The sequence below is a fragment of the Falco peregrinus genome, chromosome 13, assembly GCF_023634155.1.
Source record: "Falco peregrinus isolate bFalPer1 chromosome 13, bFalPer1.pri, whole genome shotgun sequence".
NCBI classification, from domain to species: Eukaryota; Metazoa; Chordata; class Aves; order Falconiformes; family Falconidae; genus Falco; species Falco peregrinus.
In genome coordinates, this window is record NC_073733.1 from 2,254,914 (window position 1) to 2,275,627 (window position 20,714).

The 20,714-nt window shown below is 49.3% G+C and overlaps 1 protein-coding gene across 1 annotated transcript; it reads left to right on the plus strand.

Moving 5' to 3' along the window:
* The first annotated feature begins 1,931 nt into the window (after positions 1-1,931).
* LOC101922531 (BTB/POZ domain-containing protein KCTD8-like) lies at positions 1,932-20,620 on the plus strand. Its single transcript, XM_027783581.2, has 3 exons — positions 1,932-2,046; positions 9,163-9,285; positions 19,731-20,620. The coding sequence occupies exons 1-3, from the start codon at positions 1,947-1,949 to the stop codon at positions 20,231-20,233; spliced, it is 726 nt and encodes a 241-aa protein (XP_027639382.2). The 5' UTR covers positions 1,932-1,946; the 3' UTR covers positions 20,234-20,620.
* The last annotated feature ends 94 nt before the right edge of the window (positions 20,621-20,714 follow it).

The following is a 20,714-nucleotide window of genomic DNA, read 5'->3' on the forward strand; positions in this document are numbered from 1 at the left end:
CACTACCCTGATCTCACTCTCTTCGTTGTAAAACTCCCTTTATGCCTTTTGCAATTTTACTGAACGGCTTTGGGCAGGCTTTAATCTTGACTGTCTGTCCTAAGGAGAAGTGGCCAGGACTAAACTTAGAGCGCTACTCTATTCCCTAAAGGTACTTTTTGTATTTTATGTGGTTTCTTATCCCGCTTCCCCAGTGCAGCCTACTGTCTGTGCCGCCCCTGCCTGCTGAGCCAGCATTTCCTCATCTGCTCATCAGTACACTGGGGTCTTATCCTTTTTTTTCCTCTCTCCTGAATCACTGAGGCTGATTTAAAACCCATGAAGGTGTATGAAAAGTTCAAGTGACTTTTTCTAATGTGCCCTTCTTTTCACCGCTTGCCATTTCGTTTAACCTGCTGGCAGGCTCTTCATTAGCTTACCTCCACGAAGTCCCCTTGAGCTTACACCAGCCTTGGCCAGCTGATACTATTTTCTCTTCCCTGCAAAATTTTTCCACTTGACTGTTCGCCCTTTTCCCCTTGCATCGTTCATAAAAGACTTTCATCCTAAGATGGACTCTCAGGGATGCCCTATTATTATATTATTTATATGTTGAGAATGAACTCTTGATTCCATTTCTTCTTTTCTCTGTCTTAATAAGCTTTTAATACACTGTGGAAGTTAGACAATCCCCCTTTGGCTATTGAGTTTCCTTAAAAGCCTCTTTGATGGCCTTTATCAAAAAGCCCTCAGGAAAATGTATTAACTGTTCTCCATTATCCACTAGTTTGTTGACTTAACATAAGACGAACAGATTTTTTTTTTCCCCGTGTATTAGAAGCACACAGGCGGCTTTTAATTCTGTCTTTAATTATTATTTCAATTTGCTTGCTACGTACAGAAGCAGTTACAATTCCTAAATGGATCATTGCAAACAGGCTCAGGTGAACCATTTATTAGCTGAAAAATGCAGGTTTGGGGTTAATTAAAACTAGCTGCAAATTCATCAAAAAGTACAGGAAATAGTGCTGAAAAACCCTTTTTTGGCATGTGAAAAATGTGTTTCCTTCTGCAGCTTTTAAGCAAAATATTCTAATTTCACCTTTTCAAACAATATTTCAGGATTAAGTTTAATTTTAACCTGCCTCTCCACACTGTATTAATGAGTTTCTAGGGAAGATTTCTTTTCAGTAGCAAGTGGCTACAGCCAGAGGAGGAGAGATGTCTTGTTTCAGCCCACCGTTCTTCCATGACGAAACCAAATGAATGAATAAACCATTTGGGGCTGACCTCCAGACCTCCCCCTCCTCCCCTGCAAGCAGAAAATGGGCTGTTTGTACCTTTCTACAGCTCAGGCTTCCAGGGATGAAAAGCAGGGGCTATCCTCCAGGCCTCCAGGGAGCAGGAGGGCAGCTCCTTCGCTCCTCCACGTGGGAAAAGCATGAATAGAGATGTGGTGGTTGTGATGCCCAGGCTTGTGACCCCACCAAGAGTCCCAAGGAAGACCTCCTAACCCAAGAGGCTGACCTGCTCCAAAATCTTCCTCATCTCAGGGGAAGGGATGTCCTAGCCCATTGGTTGGCCTACAGGGCATCTTTGACAATAAATGTTCCCTTCAGAAAACTGCTGGTTTCTGCTAGTGCAAGGGCATCTGTTTAGCTGATGCACCGAGATGGGTTTGAGCTGGTGAAGTTGTTCCTGGATTAAAGAGGGTGTCAGCTTACTCTGTGCCTCAAAAAGGCATTAGATGCTCCAGAGGAGTGCAGCAGGGTACCTACCAGACACATTTTGAAAGAAGACCATGTGCCATGCACTGTAAAACCTGGCCAGGTTCATGGTGCACATCCCAGGGGAATTCCCTGAAAATAATTTTTTCACAGTATAGGACCACAGCACTCTTTTTCTTTCCTTCAATCCCTCCCAAATGGGTGTGCTCATGTGAAGAGAGGTTACCAGAAAGCTATCACATGGAGTGGAGAGCCAGACTCACACCTTCTCCTTTGTTTCTAGGTCCTGTTGTGCAAGGCCATGTCTCCCGGCAGCTGTCCAGGCACTGCAGCCTTCCAGGTAAATCACCACCAGGGATGTCCTAGGGCAAGCCTGGGAGCAGGTGAGGGTGCTGGTGTAGATGGGGGTTCAGGTGTCTCTGGGCAAGGAGGTGTCTAGAGGATTTGAGATTCAGTAGTGCCTTTGTGCTGCTTATGATTCCCAGGTGGCCCAGTGCTTGGTCTCCCTGGCCAGGAAAACCTCCTCGGTGGCTTCAGTCCCTTCGCTAACCCATAGGATATCACCCAAGCTGTTGGGTTTGTGGGCCAAACTGGGTTTGAGACCAGAAGTGGAGCTGAGCCAACACCTTTCAGCAGGGATTTCGATATCTTCCCAGACCCTGGGGTTTAGTCTCTTGAAAAGGTGAGGAGAGCCGGAGGAGGCTCGGAGGAGAGGCAGCTCCGCTCATACAAACCTTGGACGTTGGAGCGGGGACGGTGAATCAGACGTTCCAGTAAGCATCTGCACGCGTGGGGGTGCTGGCCCACAGGGCGGTCTGCATGAGGCTGTACCTCACTCAAAAGCACAGCTCCCCTGCACTGCTCAGCTCGTGCTTGGCTCCCAGAGCTGCACAGGGAGGTTTTATTCTGCACATTCCTCAACTTTTGGGAAAGGCTGTAGTCCAGAACCACAAATAGTCATTGCCCAAAGGACTTAATGCTCCAAAAAGGAAATGGAAAGGGGAAAACTGCAGCTGTAACACGGAAGGGAGGCTTCCGAGGGCTGGATTAGACTCTGGTACGTTTTCCAATGAGTGATATACTGGCCTTGAACTCTCTTCAAGTAGGAAAAGGCACAAAGAGTCGGAGAAAATTGAAGTGGGAGGGAGACTTTGCAGTCTGTAGGCTTTGTCTCTTTTTGGGGGGTGAAGCGGGTTAGTTCTCTGCAAATTGCTTCATCTCTCTACAGCTCACTGCTGGAAAGAAATGATGCTTCTTCTGTCTACTCTGGCTGGAGAAGGAGTATCTGTTCACACGTCTGGGCTGGACCCCTGGCATGAGGATGGGGTGCTCAGCTGGACCCAGGGGTCTACCTAGAGCATCTCTTTGTACTGGGACAGGCTTCAGCTGGTGTAATTGATGCAGCTGCAGACCTTAGGAGCAGACCTTAGCTCCCCAAACTGACACCAAAAGAGAAGGGAAAGCCATGAAGTCTGGTGTGAGTCTCCAAGAGGAAGATGCTCACCAGGGGCACCGAAACACAGAGCACACTGCAGCACGTTGCTGTGTTGCCTGACCCCAAAGTTCTCACAGATCTGGGTCAAACTGGGCAGAGTTTCTGCAAAATAGGACAAGAATTTCTGGAAGGAGGAGAAAGAGGAGAGGCCATTTCCCCTTTCTTCTCACCCAGAAGCTAAGACTCTGCTTGGATGAAGGAAATGTGGATCCATGCTACATGTACAGGACATCGCCTGCTCCGTGCAGACAGGCAGTGCCTTTCCTGGGCAGCCGCCTTGCTTTGGGGAATTTAAGCCCTTTGCTTTTCTTAACCAAATGCAGAATGCAACTCTTCCCTTTGGTGTTGAGGAAAAAAATTGGTTTAACATGAAGAAAGGATTCCAGTTTGCTCTTCCCCCCAGTATATTAAGAGTTGCAATGATCCCCACCTTTCCCTCTTGCCTTCCTGTGGCTGACACTTCCAATTTGGCCACCAAACTCAGAAATCTCCCAGCCCTGCCTGGGATCTCCCCATGAGGCCATTAGTTTGTGGATTTTCTGCTTGGCAAAAACATCTGGATAGGAAGTGAGGGCAGTTACATCCACTTGGAAACTGCCGATAGGGCCGCTTTCTGAAAGTGACTCCTGGAAAATTCAGAGAAATGCAGGTTCCTGTCTAAAGACAGACAGCTGGAGGCTGTTCTGTGCAGCAGACACTGCCAAGGAACGATCATTGGGAACAGCATGTTCATATGTACAGTCCTCCTGGAAGCTGTGACATGGGGAACACGTTCCTCACCTTTCCTCATTGACTCCCATACAAGTGCTGCCTTGATGCTCTTGAAGGAACCTTCCTCTTTGCACATGGGGGTGGTGGGCAGGAATTGGTTGGGTTTTTTGTAAACTGGTGAGCCCAAAGAACAAGAAGCACTTGACTGGGGAGCTGTTTTCCATTCAAAATGGCACAGTATAGCTGAGTTTTAGCAGAAAACAGAAAGGTTAGACCATCTGGATGGTGTTCCCTGGAGAGAGCAAGGAAATTGGCTAGGTGGAAATGTTGAGCCAAGACAACGCTGTCCTTTCTGCCATCTCCTTATTGCTGAAATGGACTTTTCAAATACTATGGCTGAAGCTGTGCCTTGATGAGGGAAAACAGCTCAGAGAAGGGGTGTGTACAGCCCCAGAAGGATAGGATATAAAGTTTTAGCTCAGGCGAGGGGCTTCCATCTCAACCCTGGACAAGTCTTTATGCCTCCTGACCTGTGTTTCCATGCTTGTGAGGTGGGGGAAGCATTGACCCTCTCACTGTGGGCTGGACAGACCCCAGGCTTCTGGCACCGGCAGGCAGAGGTGGCTTCACCTGCCACACGGTGTCAGTGAAACCAGGGGGGCTTCTGTTTTATTTGCTCATTTGCCTCCTTGTTGAACGAGACTGGCAGGGGACCAACAAAAACCTGTATCTCTTTAATAACTGCCTTCTCGTGATTCAGTCCTGCCAGATGGACAAGCCAAGATCTGGATTTCCTCAAGCCCTGCTCTGGCTGACTCCAACGGAGCATTCGTTTCCTGGCTTGCCTCCCCATCCCCTCTCCTCTCTCCTCTCCTCTCCTCTCCTCTCCTCTCCTCTCCTCTCCTCTCCTCTCCTCTCCTCTCCTCTCCTCTCCTCTCCTCTCCTCTCCTCTCCTCTCCCCTCCTCTCCTCTCCTCTCCTCTCCTCTCCTCTCCTCTCCTCTCCTCTCCTCTCCTCTCCTCTCCTCTCCTCTCCTCTCCTCTCCTCTCCTCTCCTCTCCTCTCCTCTGTCGCTGTGCCCATCACCAAAGACACATTTAACCCAGGACTAAGACCAAGAGCACCAGCCAATTGCGTGTCCTGAGTTTAGAAGGTAAAAGACAGCAAAAGGATTATGATGACTTTAACTACCATTTTATGGTTTCAAGGCCGTCACTTCCAATCCAGCCATAAACTGGATGTGATACACAGCCTGCCTATACGTTGCACATATGGCACTGATTAAAGAGCAAGATGAGCTAATGGTGTTGAAGTCATTGCTATGAACACATGCAATCCCTCATACGCCTGGAGAGCTCTGCAGCACAGAAACTCCCAAGACACTACACTGTATTGTGTGGTGTCATTATGAGGTTGGAGTTTTTTTCTATCATGAGATCTGAGCTCATTCCTGACTCTGTTTCTGCATCCCTATGTGACCATGGGCATTTGGTTGTCTCCCCCATCAGTGGGTGAAATCCTGGATACTGCAAATTGGGCAGCTCTCTCGGCAGTAACGCCTCATCCAGGCCAGTGCAGGGGGGAGTTTGACCCCGCCGAGCTGGTACCGTGGGTGCTCTCGGTAGCTCTTGCTGGGAAGCTGTGGCAGGTCCAGGGGTGTGCAGGGCACAGAGCGACTGTGGCTGTGGGAGAAATCCTGCAGGTCAGGAGGAGGATGCAGAGACCGGGGGAATCCCCTGACAGACATGGAGGCTGATTCCAGGGGCACGGGGCAGGGGGTTGCCAGTTATCCTCCCTGCTGACTCCCTGCAGAAGAAACCCCAACCCTATCTGTGAAGAAGAGGTGAAGTTTGCTGCCCCACCTTTGGCTACAGGCAATTAAGCAAAACTATTTATACTGTGTCCTTCAGTATCAGTTAATCTCAGTGATTCACAAACTTAATTAATTTAACCAAAGGGGAGAGTGAGAGAGTGATATACTAAGTGGAGTGGGAAAGAAAAACTGGGATGAAACTGACCTCTATCGCCATAGATTTAACTTTAACTTTATCCTGAAATTGGTCTAGTTTTGCTCCATTTTAGAAGGAAATCACACATTCAGGCAGTTTGCATCGTGTCAAAATGCCTTTTGAAAAAATGTTTATAGGATCTATCACTAAAAAAGAAAGTTTAATAGCTCGAGAAATGATGCTGGAATGGGTTTTGATTTTAGCATCTTCCTTTGCAGAGAAGGATGAAACTCTTTGTGTTTGTTCCAGCCTGGTCCAAATCCAGGCTTCCGATCCCAAAAAGTCCTTGCAAAAATGGAAACTCCAGCCATTGCCCAGCTGTAATTTTAAACAAAATGGGGATTAATGCAGTTGTTCCGGTGACGGACACGGAGAACACAGACCCCTCTGCCAGCTTGCGGGGGAGGCGGGAGGGCATCTTGTGTTCGCTTGGCAGAGGTGTCAGGAGGAGGGACAGCCAGGAGAGAGCAGTTTCTCCTCTGTGCCTCTGCTCCCAGGCTGCACCACCTCCCTTTGCAGAGTATGAGGGATTAACCCAAAATCCCAGAAAACCCAGGAGGGTGCTGGAAGATAAGCAAATTGGTGGAAAGATCCCTCAAGGTGTGCAAAGCCTGTGCAAGGAAAAAACATTCACCCTCAGCTGGTCGGTACGCTGCCATGTCCCTCCTTCCAATCCTATTAGTATTAGAGAGGGATAGAGCTATATGAGGAAAAGCCCATCTTTAGCAGCAGTGCTGACAGCTTGCCTTTTAAATCTTTAATAAGCACTGGCTTGCACAGCCACTCTCATCTGCTGCATGACAGCATGTGGAAGAAGAAACCCAGTGGTCTGGCCCCTGCTGAAGGTCTGCTGGATGCTGGGCAGGTGTTTGGAAGGTGCCTGGGGAACCTCAGCCATGAAAATTTAGTGATGGAGCCTCAGTGTTGCAGTTCTCATGCCACTGAAAACTCTTTCCTCCTCCACTTGCATGCCAGGACCTCAACTCAACCCCATGTTCTCTTGTCCCATGCGGAGGGGTTGGCTGCTCTTCCCTGTGTCCTGTGATCAGGGGCATCTACAACCGCAGGAGAGAGGGGTCAGGTCTGCCAGAAAGGACATTGCTCACGGTGACTGTTGGGTGGCTGAGCTCTGCCCTGCTCATCCCACGCAGCTCCCAAAAGGGTTTGCTAGGGCCCCATGGCACTGAATTTGACTCAGCCTTCCTCCTCTAGATTTTAATTTGGGACTGCAGACAGTCCCTCTGCTTAACTGAGTACAAAACCAGCTACTCTGGGACGTGATCCTAAAGGTCTTTTCCAACCTAAATGATTCTATGATTATCTAGAAACTTTTATAGATGCACTGACATACAGTGACCACAAAGACTTTGACAGAGTCTCTGGATGAAGGTTGTTGTCAAGGGAAGTAGAAAGATGTGTTTACATCTTAGGACAGAGTAAGAAATTGACTCTTGGAAACCACAGCTGATGATGGTGGCAATAGGCATGGAGCATGCTGGGATTCTGCTGCCCTCTCCTGGATAGAGCATCTTATTCTGGTCCATGAGTGCTGGATCGTGGAGGTCAGGCATGACCAGGTTGTCTGTCAGAGTTTTTTGTCCTGGTTTCTGACAACGACAAGCCATAGAAAGCTGCTCAGCTCTTGGTCTTGCAGAGGTTGGGGCACGCAGTTCCACCCCTTGCTTCCCATGGCGAGGCAGAGCACATCTTCATTGCGTGCCAAATCAGGGGCACTTTGGCCAAATGCTGCTTATCCCTCCGCAAGAGCAGAGGTGGCTGCACTGAGAAAGCTCCACTTAGCTGCCGTGTCAGTTGGGCAAGCAGTGGTCCAGCTTTTGGAAAGGCAGAGCCAGTGTGGCACATGGTGTCTCCATCTCCGATGCGTGGAGAGCCTATGTTCTGGTCTACAGCTGCTCATTAGCTGTTGGACAGTGATTCTTAGCTTGTGGGTGTGGTAGAGTGGAGATACCTGCCCCGAAGATGAGCAGCAGCTTCAAGTGTGTGAAAACGGAGTTCAGAAGAGCATCAGTGAGATCAGTGGACACAGTGGCTGTATCGCAGGGACCTGGCTGGGTCACGGCTGTGTTGTGCCCTGTGCTGGACCCGCAGCAGTGTACAAGTACTTCAGTGGGGTATTTAGCACTGAAATATTTAGATCAAAGCAAGAGTGTGCCTGTGTGTCACACGGTGTCAGCATACAGCGTGCGGATGCACGGGAGCCAGGGGGGAAAGTGGGGACATGAATGTGCTTACAAGGCACGTGCCTCTGCCCTGCGCCACTGCGGGACGTGGGGTGCAGGCAGACACGCTAGCACCCTTGAAACTTCTCCTGCCAGACACAGCCTATTTTTCCAGCATGCTATGTGTGTTTGTAGAGTAAAAAGGAGACCTACAATGATGAGAGGGTGTGGAGGGCCACGCGCTGGGCTGTGTATGTGTGTACGTATGCACATATGTGTGTCCCACTCTGACTTCACTCCCGCAGTGCACACAGCAGCCTCTGGACATGTGAGCAGCCCAGAGATGCCAATCCCAAATGATTTGGGGGGATTTCTAGCAGAACTGCCCCACACAAGCATGTCTTGCAGAGGCAGCAGCCACTGTTGTGGGCAGAGCAAGTAGAAACAAAGAAGCCTGGATTTATTGTGCTGCATGCCAGTGGGATGATCCAGCTCTGAGGCTGCCATGGAGAGGAAAATCCCTTTTATGGGTGGGGTAGGAACTACAATTAGAACCAAAGCTGTATGTGTGCTATACGGGAAATTTAAGTATCTGCACAGAAACATCAGGAAAGACAAAGATGGAAGAACTGGAGCACTAATCTTAGTTTAGGATAAACACTTTGGTATTTCCTCACTGTTTGCAAATTCAGTGGTAATGAAGCAATGTCTTGAAATCCAGTGGTGTAAAGGTTTAGGAAAGAGGCAGAAGAAGAGCTTCAAAGAAGGAGGAAGAATAGCAATGCACAGTGGGAGGCTGTGGGAGGTGGTTGCAGGCACTTCCCATAGCTGAAATACCACCCTAAGAAGGGGACTGGGAGAGGCACAGGGGAGGATCACAGCAGATGCTGTCCAGATCACTCCCTGCTCTAGATACCCAGTGCGCTGCCTCGGGAGGTGCTTTAGACTCTGTGGGCAACCAGATGTCTAGTGTGGGCACTGCACGCCACCCTGGTCCCTTGTCACACTCCCTGAGCATCGCTTGCCATCTAAGATTTTCTTCTTTCGGTCTTGACTTTTTTAGGTAGCTCCTGGCTTAGCCTGCCTATTCCCGAGCCTTCAGAAACAGAGTACAGCCCCAAAAAGCACATGTCTTCTTCTGAACCCATCCTGGAACTCAAGACAGACACAGCAGAAGTACTTCCAGGTGAGAAACATGCCAGTGTGCTGTGCCGGGGTGCCTGCAGTCACAGCCTGCAGAGCCCTGCTCTGCTCAGCTCGAGGGACCTGCCCTTAGCAGCAGGCGCTCGACAGGGACATGTGTTCCTGCCAGCCCCGTGTCATAGTCTCTCCCTCTTCCTGCTGTATCCCATTCCTTCATCCCTAACGATTTACTCCTGATTCTAGTTACACCTATGCCAAGCTTGGCCCAGGCTTGGAGTTAAAGGCTCATTGGCTTGCACTCAGTTCGGGGAGGACACCCCAGACTGGAGAACTGGCCGGTGAGAGGCAGATGGCACGGTAAGGGCTGTCTCTTCTGGAGGAACTGTGACTGGGTCTGGACTGCTATTATAACCTCATTCCATCAGGTGGGAAGATGGGATGTGGGCTTGAGGCTTCCTGTATGCAAGCTTCACGGTTTTCTTCATAGCCTGCTGTGCAACCTGGGGTGCTCTAGTTTAGCTCCCACGACCCTACTGCTCAGCTTTATCACAGGAGGGTGACAGGGCGTCTTCTGGCAGACTTCCAGGCAGTGCGAGGTCTCTGCTCATGAGCATCGATTCTGGGCAAGGTGGATCCTCCAAGTCACCACTCTCACCAGATGTACCTGTACTGGTGCGGACTTGCTGTATATTTAAGTGAATCGTAAGTCAACACCAGGGCACTATAGGCTCTCCCGCACTCAACAGATTTCCCATGCTGAGCTGCTTCCAGAAATCAGTTTCCCAGTGTGCATGCCATAGCAGAGAGCAGGTGAAAAGGTTGAATCACATCTCCTGGGTTGCAAGCGTTCATCCCTTCCCAAAAACAGGATCAGCCTTGACCTCCTCCTGAGAAACCACAAGACAACCTTTGCTGTTTCCTGACACGGGAGAAAGTACAAACACCTGTTTGCTGGAATTTCCCAACAAAAGACATGAAGATGCAAATCCCGGTGTGGGGACCTGCTGCTTTGCTGGATTCACCTGTCTTTCATTTGCTCATGTAGAGGGAACCCAGTGAAGCAGAAACTCAACGGGTAGTCATTAATTTCTGGGGCTTCTAACCATGTAAGACTTAATGTCCTTCCATGACCTTACAGCCAATGACTAGGAGAGCCCAAGAATCCCTCTTCTCCCCCAAATATCAATGCCAAACAATTTCTGTGCTTCATTTTTTCATTTGCACAATTTATTTCCTCTATAACCTTTTCAAAGCTGTGGATGCAGGCAGAAAACTGTCATCCCACCTCAGGGACATGTCCAGTGACGATCTTCTGTGGCTGGGGACAAATTCATCCTGGACAGAAATGGGTGGCTTGAGAAGGGTGCATACCCTCAAAGTCTGCCAATGATTGTCAGGAGCAAACAGCCTCAAGTTGCGACCGGGGAGGTTTAGATTGGATATTAGGAAAAATTTCTTCACCAAAAGGGTAGTCAACCACTGGGACAGGCTGCCCAGGGAGGCAGTGGAATCACCATCCCTGGAAGCATTTAAAAAACACGTAGCTGTGGTGCTTGGGGACACGATTTAGTGATGGACTTGACAGTGCTGGTTTAATGGTTGGAGTTGATGATCTTAAAGGCCTTTTCCAACCTAAACGATTCCATGATTCTTTTAAGTATATGCTGAAATACCTTTATGGTTGTTAGAGTAAGGTTAAGAAATATTTCAGCTGTTTAAGAAACCCGGCAATTCTTTAAGGGCACCAAACAGAGTGGTAATAACCGATGTGATAACTCCCACTGGGACACCCATTTGGGTTTTAGCGATGATTTGCTCCAGGTAGGCATTCCCAACACCAGCTCATGCCCTTGGAAAGACCTCTTGGCCTCTTCCAGCTTGAAGGACTCAGCACAGGGGTGGCTGCTCCCCAGCTGCTGTTGTCTCCTGTGGACTCCAAGCTGCGGACCCAGCTCAGGCTGACCAGGAGCTGCTCCTCTTAGCTGAGCAGCTCCTCAAGCTGCTCCTCTTAGCTGAGCAGCTCCTCATGGCAAGGCTTGGCCATACACAGTATTGATGATTAATTCCTGCCAAGAAATAGGCAGGTCTTACCCATACTGATTGGCTTGACAAGAAGTGCCTAGTGAAAGCTGCTTTTCCTTCACGTGGTATTGAAATGTCTACCCTGGGACAGATGTTTTGCTGATGTAAATCAGCATGGCTCCATTGGCCTCAGTTGCAGCAGCTTACAACATCTGAGGGCCTGGCTCTGCACCGTCACCGGAATTTGACCTCTTGTGTCTGAAACCATTCTGCTTTGCCAAAATGAAACGTGCTGTAATTCCCATCCCTGCCATAAAGCTAGAGTCATTGCACTCAAAAAGCCTGTCCAAATGAAGCAATCATGCAAAGTCTTGGTCCAAGAAAGCTGCTGTCCATCATGTATGTATTCATCACCCCTCAGCTGGCCATACTTTGGGAGGCATGTCACAGATACTTCACAGCCACTCCTCCAGCAGATTGCATGCATATGTTATTCTCAGAAAGGACTTTGCAAGGACCTGGGACACCCCAGCACCAGGGGGAAGCAAAATTTCTGCCTAGCCATGCCAGAGAAGGCAGCGAGAGTTGGGAGACCCTTGGAGGGGGGGATTTGCTGCTGCTTCTCCCACCTTCCGCAGGAGTGCCAGAACTGAAGCAAATTAGCGCAGATGCTACATTAACCAGTGGCATTATCCCTTGGGCAAATATCCACTGCTAATGAATAAGGGGGAAGTAATATTGGGACTGCACAGATCCACACTGAGCAGGAAACAGTCTAAAACTGGCAGCAGAGCTCGTACCCTTCCAAAACAACAACAAAAAAGATATGTTTGGGAAACATAAATAGTTTCACAGGCACGGATTTGAATTGCAGCAATAAACTGTGTGGTTAAGGCAAAGAGCACACAGTCAGAGCCCCAGACGCCACGCAGGCACAGTTCTCTCCTTCCTCAGCAGGCAGGCTACAGCCCTCGCACAGCTCCGCTTGTGCCGTGTCAGCTTCTGCCAGCTCCAGGGAGCAGAGGAAATAAGCAGAAAGTTGAGATTAAAACCATCATGGCATGAACTCAGAAGAGCAATTAGCCCACTGATGGATATCGTGTCAGCATTCACTGAGGGGCTTAGAGAATGGTGAGCGCTGATTTAGATCACGGCGGGGGCTTTAGCAGCAGAAACGCACCCTTTATGGTGCTTCTTCCATCTCCAGACAGACCCTGGGTACTGACAGAAGTCACATAGAACAAAAGGTGCTTTGAGTTAGATATCCATAGGTTCTTCATGACAGACTTGCTGATTTAAATGCAAATAAGGTCTGAATTACACAGCGTTCATATGCCCATTCCACCAGGCTGCTGCATTTTTCCAGTGCACAGGCTTGCAGGATGGAGGCATTTCCACATCGCACCCATTCCTGCCGTGTGTGTGTATATTCACAAGCGCCCAGCCAATACTTATTGTATTTAGATGAACGCTCTTGAGGGTATTTTTTTCCTGCAGCCACGTTGCCTGTACATGTACCACGATCCTGCAAGCTAAACATCTGTATTAGAGGTGAAGTTGTGACCGTCATACCCACAGGAGGTGAAAAGGGTGATGTTTGTGAGCACATGTCCATCATTTACACACTTCCCAAACTGTTCTTAACGTCTTTACCACAGAGGGCCTGGGAGGAATGGGGAAACAAAGCTACTGCCCACCAAGGGGTACTGCAGGGCATTGAGCATCCATGGACACAGGGTACCAACGCCAGCAGATACTGCTGACCAGCTTTCCTCTGCCTTTGGGAGCTGGACCTTCACTCCAAGGACAGTAGCTCATGCTTCGATCAGCCCTCAGGAAAAAAAACTGAAATCCCTGATTCCCGAACCCACCTTGTCTCCTCCTGACAGCAAAGGACAACCTGAATGATGGAGAAAAATCTGGATTATTTGTTCAAGGCTGCAAGATTGGGTCTTTCAAGAGGTGCCCCTTGCTGGTTTTTTCTCCTGGTTCTTGCTGAGGATTTGTAACAGCAGGAATTGATTATTAAAATAGCGGGGAGAATCAAGCTAGGTTTTCTGCCACCCATGCAAGGAGTTTTGGGCTCAAGCCACTCTCTCCACCTGCACTTCTCAGATAACCAGCCTAGCTGGTGTGTCCTGCTGAGCTTGGTACCTTCTGCAAAGGGATCCAGGGCTCTGTGGAGAGCCAGCTCAGCACTAACGGGCATTCCCAGGGCTGCGTGGCAGGGCCCGGGTACCAGCCTGAGAGCAAAGGGCATTGGCACAACTGCACATGAAGCTCCCAGCACTATCTGCCAGCCAGATTAAAGCCATTAAACAGACATTTTTAGAATATGCAAAGCAAAAGCAGCTCCTGTGCTGATAAATTTATATATATTACTCTGCAGAGCAACGAAGGGACCTTGGGTTTTAACAGGGAAGTTTAAAGCCAAAGGCTGTTTGTCCGTCCTGGTCCTGGCACCCCCGGGTCCTGCTGGGGTTGCCATAGCAGTTAATCCATTCACAACAGTCACCGATGCTGCAGATTTAGCAACAACATTTGCTGGCACAACTGGTGCAACCGAGGCTCTTGGGAACGCATAGGCTACTGCTGCTGGCAGATAGGGTCAAAGACACTTATTTATGCTGAGTCTTGTCCTTCTTTGACAAAATAAGGGAGATTAGAGCCAACCAGGAGAGCAAACCCCAGCTTTCTGGGCTCAGCTTGACTTTTTAATGAACAATTCAGGTAGAGGCAGGACCTGAGATTGATGGGGTCTAGGAGCTTGCACAGAAGCATCTGCATTGCGTCGGGCATAGGTAAGCTCTGGATACCCCCTGTGCATCCTGGTGAACATCCAGCCTGTGCTGGCCACCACCGGTGATCGCTTAACTCGGGGCAGACACAGGCTGGCACTTTCTGGGGGAAGTTGCTCTTTCTATATACATATAAAACCTGCAACTGTTTCCATCACCCCCTGCTTTCTGGACACAGTCTACGCTCCCCGTCACTATCAGGATCTCAAGTAAGAGTTTTGGATGAAAAGCAAATCTGTATTCTGAATGCACTTTTAGGGCAAGCAAAACTTTGATTGCAGTGAACTGTTCAGGCTCCTGTCCCCCTTCTCCAGCCACACACACATGCACAAACTAAACATGCTCTTCCAGCTCTTGTTTTGGAATTTTCACCCATCTTTGTGCCACAACCCCCTAAGTTTAAGAGGCTGGAAAGGAGTTTAATAAGATTGTGAAGGAACTGAGATGTTCCTGTTTGACCCCAAGCAATGTGTTGCAGCATTTTTTCATTTAAAAACCAGAAGGAAAGGAGCTGTTGAAGTAAAGCCATGGAATAGAAATAGTCTGAGATGCACAGAGCTCTGCTTCTACCCCTGGTGGGGCTTTCCCTCTGATGCCCAGCTCTGCTTGGCTGCCTGGTATTTGCTCAGAGAATACTTTTGTATGGGACAAAAAAGAAGAATCTCCTTTTCTGTTTTGGGGAAATTTGGGTCTCTGCAGGAAATGATGGAAAAGGAAAAGCAACCATTGAGTCCAACGCAGTCTGAGCTGAAGATCCCCTGTTTGGCTGGGGAGGCACCCCAGGAATGAACCTCCTCTTCAGCTGTGTACATCAGGACCTTACGGCAACCCCCTTCAGCTGGAAGCACGGAGACAGAGAAGCAAACCCAAGAGTGTGAGCCTGAGCCCCAGGCTCCTGGCACATCATGAGCTCATCTCGTCAAACACTCTGGAAAAATAGAATGCTATCCAAAAAAGCAGCAAGGGGTTGGGACAGTGTGTGCTTCCCCCTGCAAAGCACGAGCTCACCGTGTGCAGGAGCCTGATAATTGCACTCAGCAGGGCTTCTACCAGCACCATGGGGCTGCGTCGGAAGTGTCACTTCTGCACTCTAATTGATGCTCTAAAGCAGACGGAAGCATCACATAGGCAGCGAAGTCTAAGAAAAGTAAAAAGTGGTGAAAAACTTGGTCTGCATAGCAGATCTCTTTTCCCAGTTCAGTAGCTGTGAGGTGCAGTCAGAAGAAGAGCTGTGAGGTATCTAGAATCATCCCAGGAGCTGTATCCCCATATTGCCAGGCTCTCAATGTCAAGACACACAAATGTGAGGGAAGCTTAGCCTGAGGAAAAATGAAGTTATTTGTCCAAAGATATCAAGAACATCAATGACAAGGAAATACCCTGGAAGACCTGGACGGCCTCAGAGTCCAGGGCATTTGGTGTCAGGTTTGGTTCAGGTCAGACAGCCAAAGTGATCCCCACACTCTTGAAATCACTAACACATGGAACAAAGCACACCCTCATCCTAACAGCACACCCCAGCCTTTCAGCTGGGGACAGAAAAACTCTGGTTTCATGGACAGGGTTAAGCACAGACTTCAAGACCTAAGTGTCTTGTACCAGTCATGGGATACCTACTGGTGGCCAGTGTACAAGAGTGGCCAAGATGAACATCCACCCCTTGACATCTGCCTGTTGTTGGAGCCTGCAAATTCCAACATGGAGCTGACTTTCCTCAGAAGACTTCTGCAAATCCGCATTGCTTTTGGCTCCCCTCCAGTCCTTTGCTGCTTGGAAACACATGTGCCCATGCAGGTGAACTCCTGGGCTGTGATGCTTGGCCAGGATGCTTGGCCAAGAGGAACCACGTGTTTCAGCACCATATGGTGGTCGGTTGCTGGTCCAGGCGCCCTGGGGAAGTGGTCATAGCTCCAAGCCTATCAGAGTTCAAGGAGCATCTGGACTTATTAAATCATAGTCATATGGTTTAGTGTTAAGTGGTCCTGCAAGGAGCAGGGAGCTGGACTTGATGATCCTGATGGGTTCCCTTCCAACCTGAGAGATTCTGTGGTTCTGTGATGGGGAGAAAATAAAAACCTGCTGCGGTCTTCATTTTGCAGTGAGTGCAAGATCAGATGTGAGTCTGAGAACCAGCCAGAACAGGCTGGATAACATGCCCTTGGTGAGTGAGACAGAACAAAGGTAAGTAAGTTGTTATGGGCAATTAATGACTATTTCCAAAGACAAGTCATTAAGACTCACTTGTTCCTTTGCGCAAAGTCCCTTGGCTACCTACAGATAGTCTAAACTACCTCATCATACCTAAATTAGCATAATTATACTGCTGGTACCTGCAAAAGATATGGACAAAGCTGTGCACTGGAGAAGCACAGGAAAGGCCTGAAGACCACCTCCTCAGCAGTTTCAAAGCAAAGAAATAACGCTTTAGCAAACCTGTATTCTAGTACGGGATCTTTCAGTGTGGGTCTACACCCTTGTGCTGCTCTCCCCAGGCTCGGCAGCCCACTGTGTGTCTCGGGCAGACCCAGGTGCAATGGGAATGTAGCAAGAGCGGAGAGGTTGCAACAGTGTGGAGGCTGCAGCTAGTAGCCTTGCCAGACCACACAAAGGAAAGCAGTATGGTATGGTATGGTATGGTATGGTATGGTATGGTATGGTATGGTATGGTATGGTATGGTATGGTATGGTATGGTATGGTATGGTATGGTATGGTATGGTATGGTATGGTATGGTATGGTATGGTATGGTATGGTATGGTATGGTATGGTATGGTATGGTATGGTATGGTATGGTATGGTATGGTATGGTATGGTATGGTGAGCGTGCAGAAGCCGTACTCAGGAGACTTGGTTTTGTTCTCAGCCTGGTGACCTTAAACAAGTTATTTCACTTTTCTGTGCCTCAATTGGGAGTAATGTGATGTAAAATGTTTTGAAAGCTTTAGAAAAAAAACGCTATACCAAGGCAGCTACAGTCACTGGATGGTCTGGGAGCTAAGATGCTAGAGAAGAATTGACGAGATTTTAATTCAGTCTCCAGCTAAGCCATAGACTCCGTGTATGAATTCGGGTTCATCAGCTTATGTTCCCCACGCTTCAGCTCCCCATTGCACAAATGCAGTTGTGAGGCTCGCAGATAAGATGCTTAAAGCAGTATAAGAACTTTAGAGACTTCATTCCATCAGTCAAAGAATTTGGGGCAAAGATGCATCCTTGTAACTTCCTGGAGAGATCTGGCAAAGAAAATCTACCCTTCAAGATTTCTGCCCAGTGATGGATGACATTTACGCTTTCCACCTCTAGTAACTTCAGTGCTGGAGCTGTTCAAGAAAATGAAAAAAAAAAAAAAAGAGAGAGAGAAAGAAAGAAAGAACAGGAAGGAAGAGGGGAAAAAACCAAACTCTGTCCTTACAAAAAGTTTTCAAGGAAGAAGAAAATCCACCTTGACATTTTCTGCTTCCATGGAGGGGGGCAAAGTATAGGATGAGGAATTTAAAATAGAAATACTTTATAACCTGCCTTGTATCTCTGCTAGCAGATGTACTTAAAAAAAATCCCAGCAGGTCAGGAATTTAGATATTTTAGAGAAAAATCTTTGTTTTCAGAGCTCTTCGGAGAAATGGGACAGTGGCTTTCCAGCAGGATTTGGTGGGTTCACCTTGAAGCCAACCTCAGCTGCTCTGGGTTCCTCCCTACCTCAGCTCCCCCGGGCAGACCTCCCACACGGAGACCTGCTCGTGGAGCCATCACTGAGGGCATCCAGCAGCTCGATAGTCAAAAGTGCCTTAAGGGATAAAGAAAGGAGAGGAACAAACCTGAGAGAAAAGGGACAGGGAAAACTCCCCTGGGAGAAGCCAGGGGGAGGGTGGCACCAGGACAGCCTCTCCCAGACTCCGCTGCTTTTCCTATACTAGATCTACACTTTTGATCAGGACTCAAACTCCCTTTTGATTGCTTTCACGTGTTCATAGCAAAGATTGGAGCACATCTGGTCAGGGCAGATGTTGCAGCACTAATTGCCATTCATCGTTGGGCAGATTCATTACTGGGTGATGCTCATCGACTGCCTATATGCAACGTTAGCTACCGACAGTAACTGCCGAGTCCTGTGCGCTCCCTTGTATAGTCCTGTATGGAAAACTGCAACGTGAGGAGGGGAAAAGGTTGAGGATAATTCACACCCCGGTGGTAATCGCTTCCTATGAAACCCCACAGAACATTTTTTTCACAATCCACTTTTGCTGTGACGACCAGAGTGTTTGCAATGCAAGGGTGACTGTTCAGCCCCAGCACTGCGCCAGTGGAAATAGGAGGGCTGGAAACCGAAAGGCAGGCGGGGGGTACTACGAGTGGCAACCTGGAGAGCAGCAGATGGGAGGCACTACTCAGGTTAAAGCTGCACACAGGGTTTTTTTAAAGCGGAGCTTTTTTGAGTGCTTTGAGAGGAAGCAATGAATACCGCTGCCAGGTTGATACTGCTGCTCGGAAAAACAATTCTTGTTATTGTGAGGGGAAGAAAGTCACTGGCCAAAAAAAGCAGCCGTGCAAATGAAAACAATGACAAGAAACAGCCCCTTGTCCCAAAGCCTCCAAAGAGCAGGAAGGCCCATGTTTCTACCAAAGATATTTAGAAAAACAAGAACTTTAAGGGGGAAGGAAAAAGAAAACCAATACAAAACAACTTTCAAAACAAATCTCTGCTAAACAACATTTTGAGAACGACTCTGCCAGATGTGCAGGGTCTGGCCCTAGGCAGGCACAGACCTGAACCCACCAGGTGGTCTCAGCCCACTGTGGACACCTCGGCTGTCCCACCACTGAGCCTGTCACATCCCACGGTAATTCCAGAGCCCCACGAGCCCATCTTCAGCTTCCTCCGCATCCCTCGGGTGATGAGAGCAGTGTGGTAGCCACTGTTGGTGGGACAGCACCAGAGGTGATGGCATGGCTTGGCTGCCACCAGCAGTCAGGAGGGATGTGCGGGAAGGGTCTGCTGGGCTGGGTCAAGACCCCTCTCGCCTTTTCACCCATGCAAGGCACGGGCATTAGTGAACACTCCCCAAGGTTCGGCTTTAAATGCATTTGCTGCTCTTTGCAGACCTGGGGAGGGGAACTGGGGCACCTCTGCTAAATGCCTTTTTAGCTGCTCCCATTAACTTTTCTCCCTGCTTTTCCCTGGCAGCTGGTAATTGAAACACAGAGGCTGTTTCCCATGCAGAGTCACTGCTTGTTTTCCACTGTTGTTAACAAACAAAAGCATGTGCAAGCCCTGCCCGAGGACTTGCGGGAGGCTGTGTGGTTTCTTCTTCCATTTCAGGTCCCCTTGCATCTCAGGTTTCTGGTTTGGACCACTCCCATGCTGAGCATCCCTCAGCACCACTGCAGACAAAACCACAGACCGCAGGAAGCCCATAACCTTTGCAGGACCCCACAAGCCCACCTGGGGCTGGCCCCAGGGCCTGGGGAAGGGTTCACCAGAGTGGTGGCTGGGCTTTGCTTGCCCAGCTGGCCACCCCACAGGGACCCAGTTGTACGTGCCCTGTGCCCAACGGAGACGAGTTACCTGCCCCCCAGCGTGGCTGCACCCCAGCCTGGCTTGAGATGCAGCCTGTCACCAGGGGCTGTGCAAGCTCCTACTCCTCACGCAGCTCTCTGCTTTCCTTCCCCAGCCCACGGCAACCCAGAGGAGCCGGAGCAGAGCCATGAGACGAGGCAGGACCCAGCTGACCCCAGCAGTGGGGATGACTTTGCAACCTCCGGCATGAGCAGCTACAACGAGCCCAACCTGACTCCTGCCACAGATGAGACTCCCCTAGGCAAAGACCCCCAGTCAGAGGTGAGGGACCCCAGCCCCACCGACTCCTTGCCATGGCCAGAAGCCCCTGAGGAGTGCCCAGCCCGCCCCAACACCCTGGACTTCTCCAAGTCCATGAAGAAGCTGGAGGAGGTGAAGCAGATGGGGCAGAGGAGAAACAGCGACCACACAGCAGTGAAGGAGAACGGGGTGGAGGTCAGTCCTGTGGCTGCAGCAGCGGTGAGCGAGGAGAGACGGGCGCTGGAGTCTGAGCTGGGGAAATGCATCGAGGAATTCCGTAAGATCAAGATCCCTGTTGCCTTTCCCAACAAGAAGCGGCAGTGGCAAAGCGAGCTGCTGAAGAAATACCAGCTATGAGAGGAGACCTTGTCTCCTGTTCTGGAGAAGGATGTCCTGGGTACGTTGAGTGTCTCCACCGACATCCCCTGGGTAGCAGGTGGTAAAGGCTGTCCATGCTCCCAAAATGAGGAGCGTAGGTTGCTCATTAAGCCCATCCAGAAGTCAAAAGGGTTACAAGCCTGTACCCACAACGGTGTGCTCCTTGCCATGGCCATCCGGAGGGACGTATGATATCCCAAGTGGCACAAGCATATATGGAGGGTCATAGAGAAAAAGGAGGAGGTCCAGGGTGAATGTACAGGGCCAAAGCTACCACCCAGCAGAAGTTCCCACATGTAATGAGAATGAATTTTCCTGGCATTTCAAATAATAAAATATAGTTTGTGTCAAAAATTAACTCCAGTCTCCTCACCTCTTTCTTTGGTACAGATGTTTGAACATAGCCGTTCAAAACTCTACAAGTGGTTTAGACATTCAATTTTCCTGAAATTAATGGAAT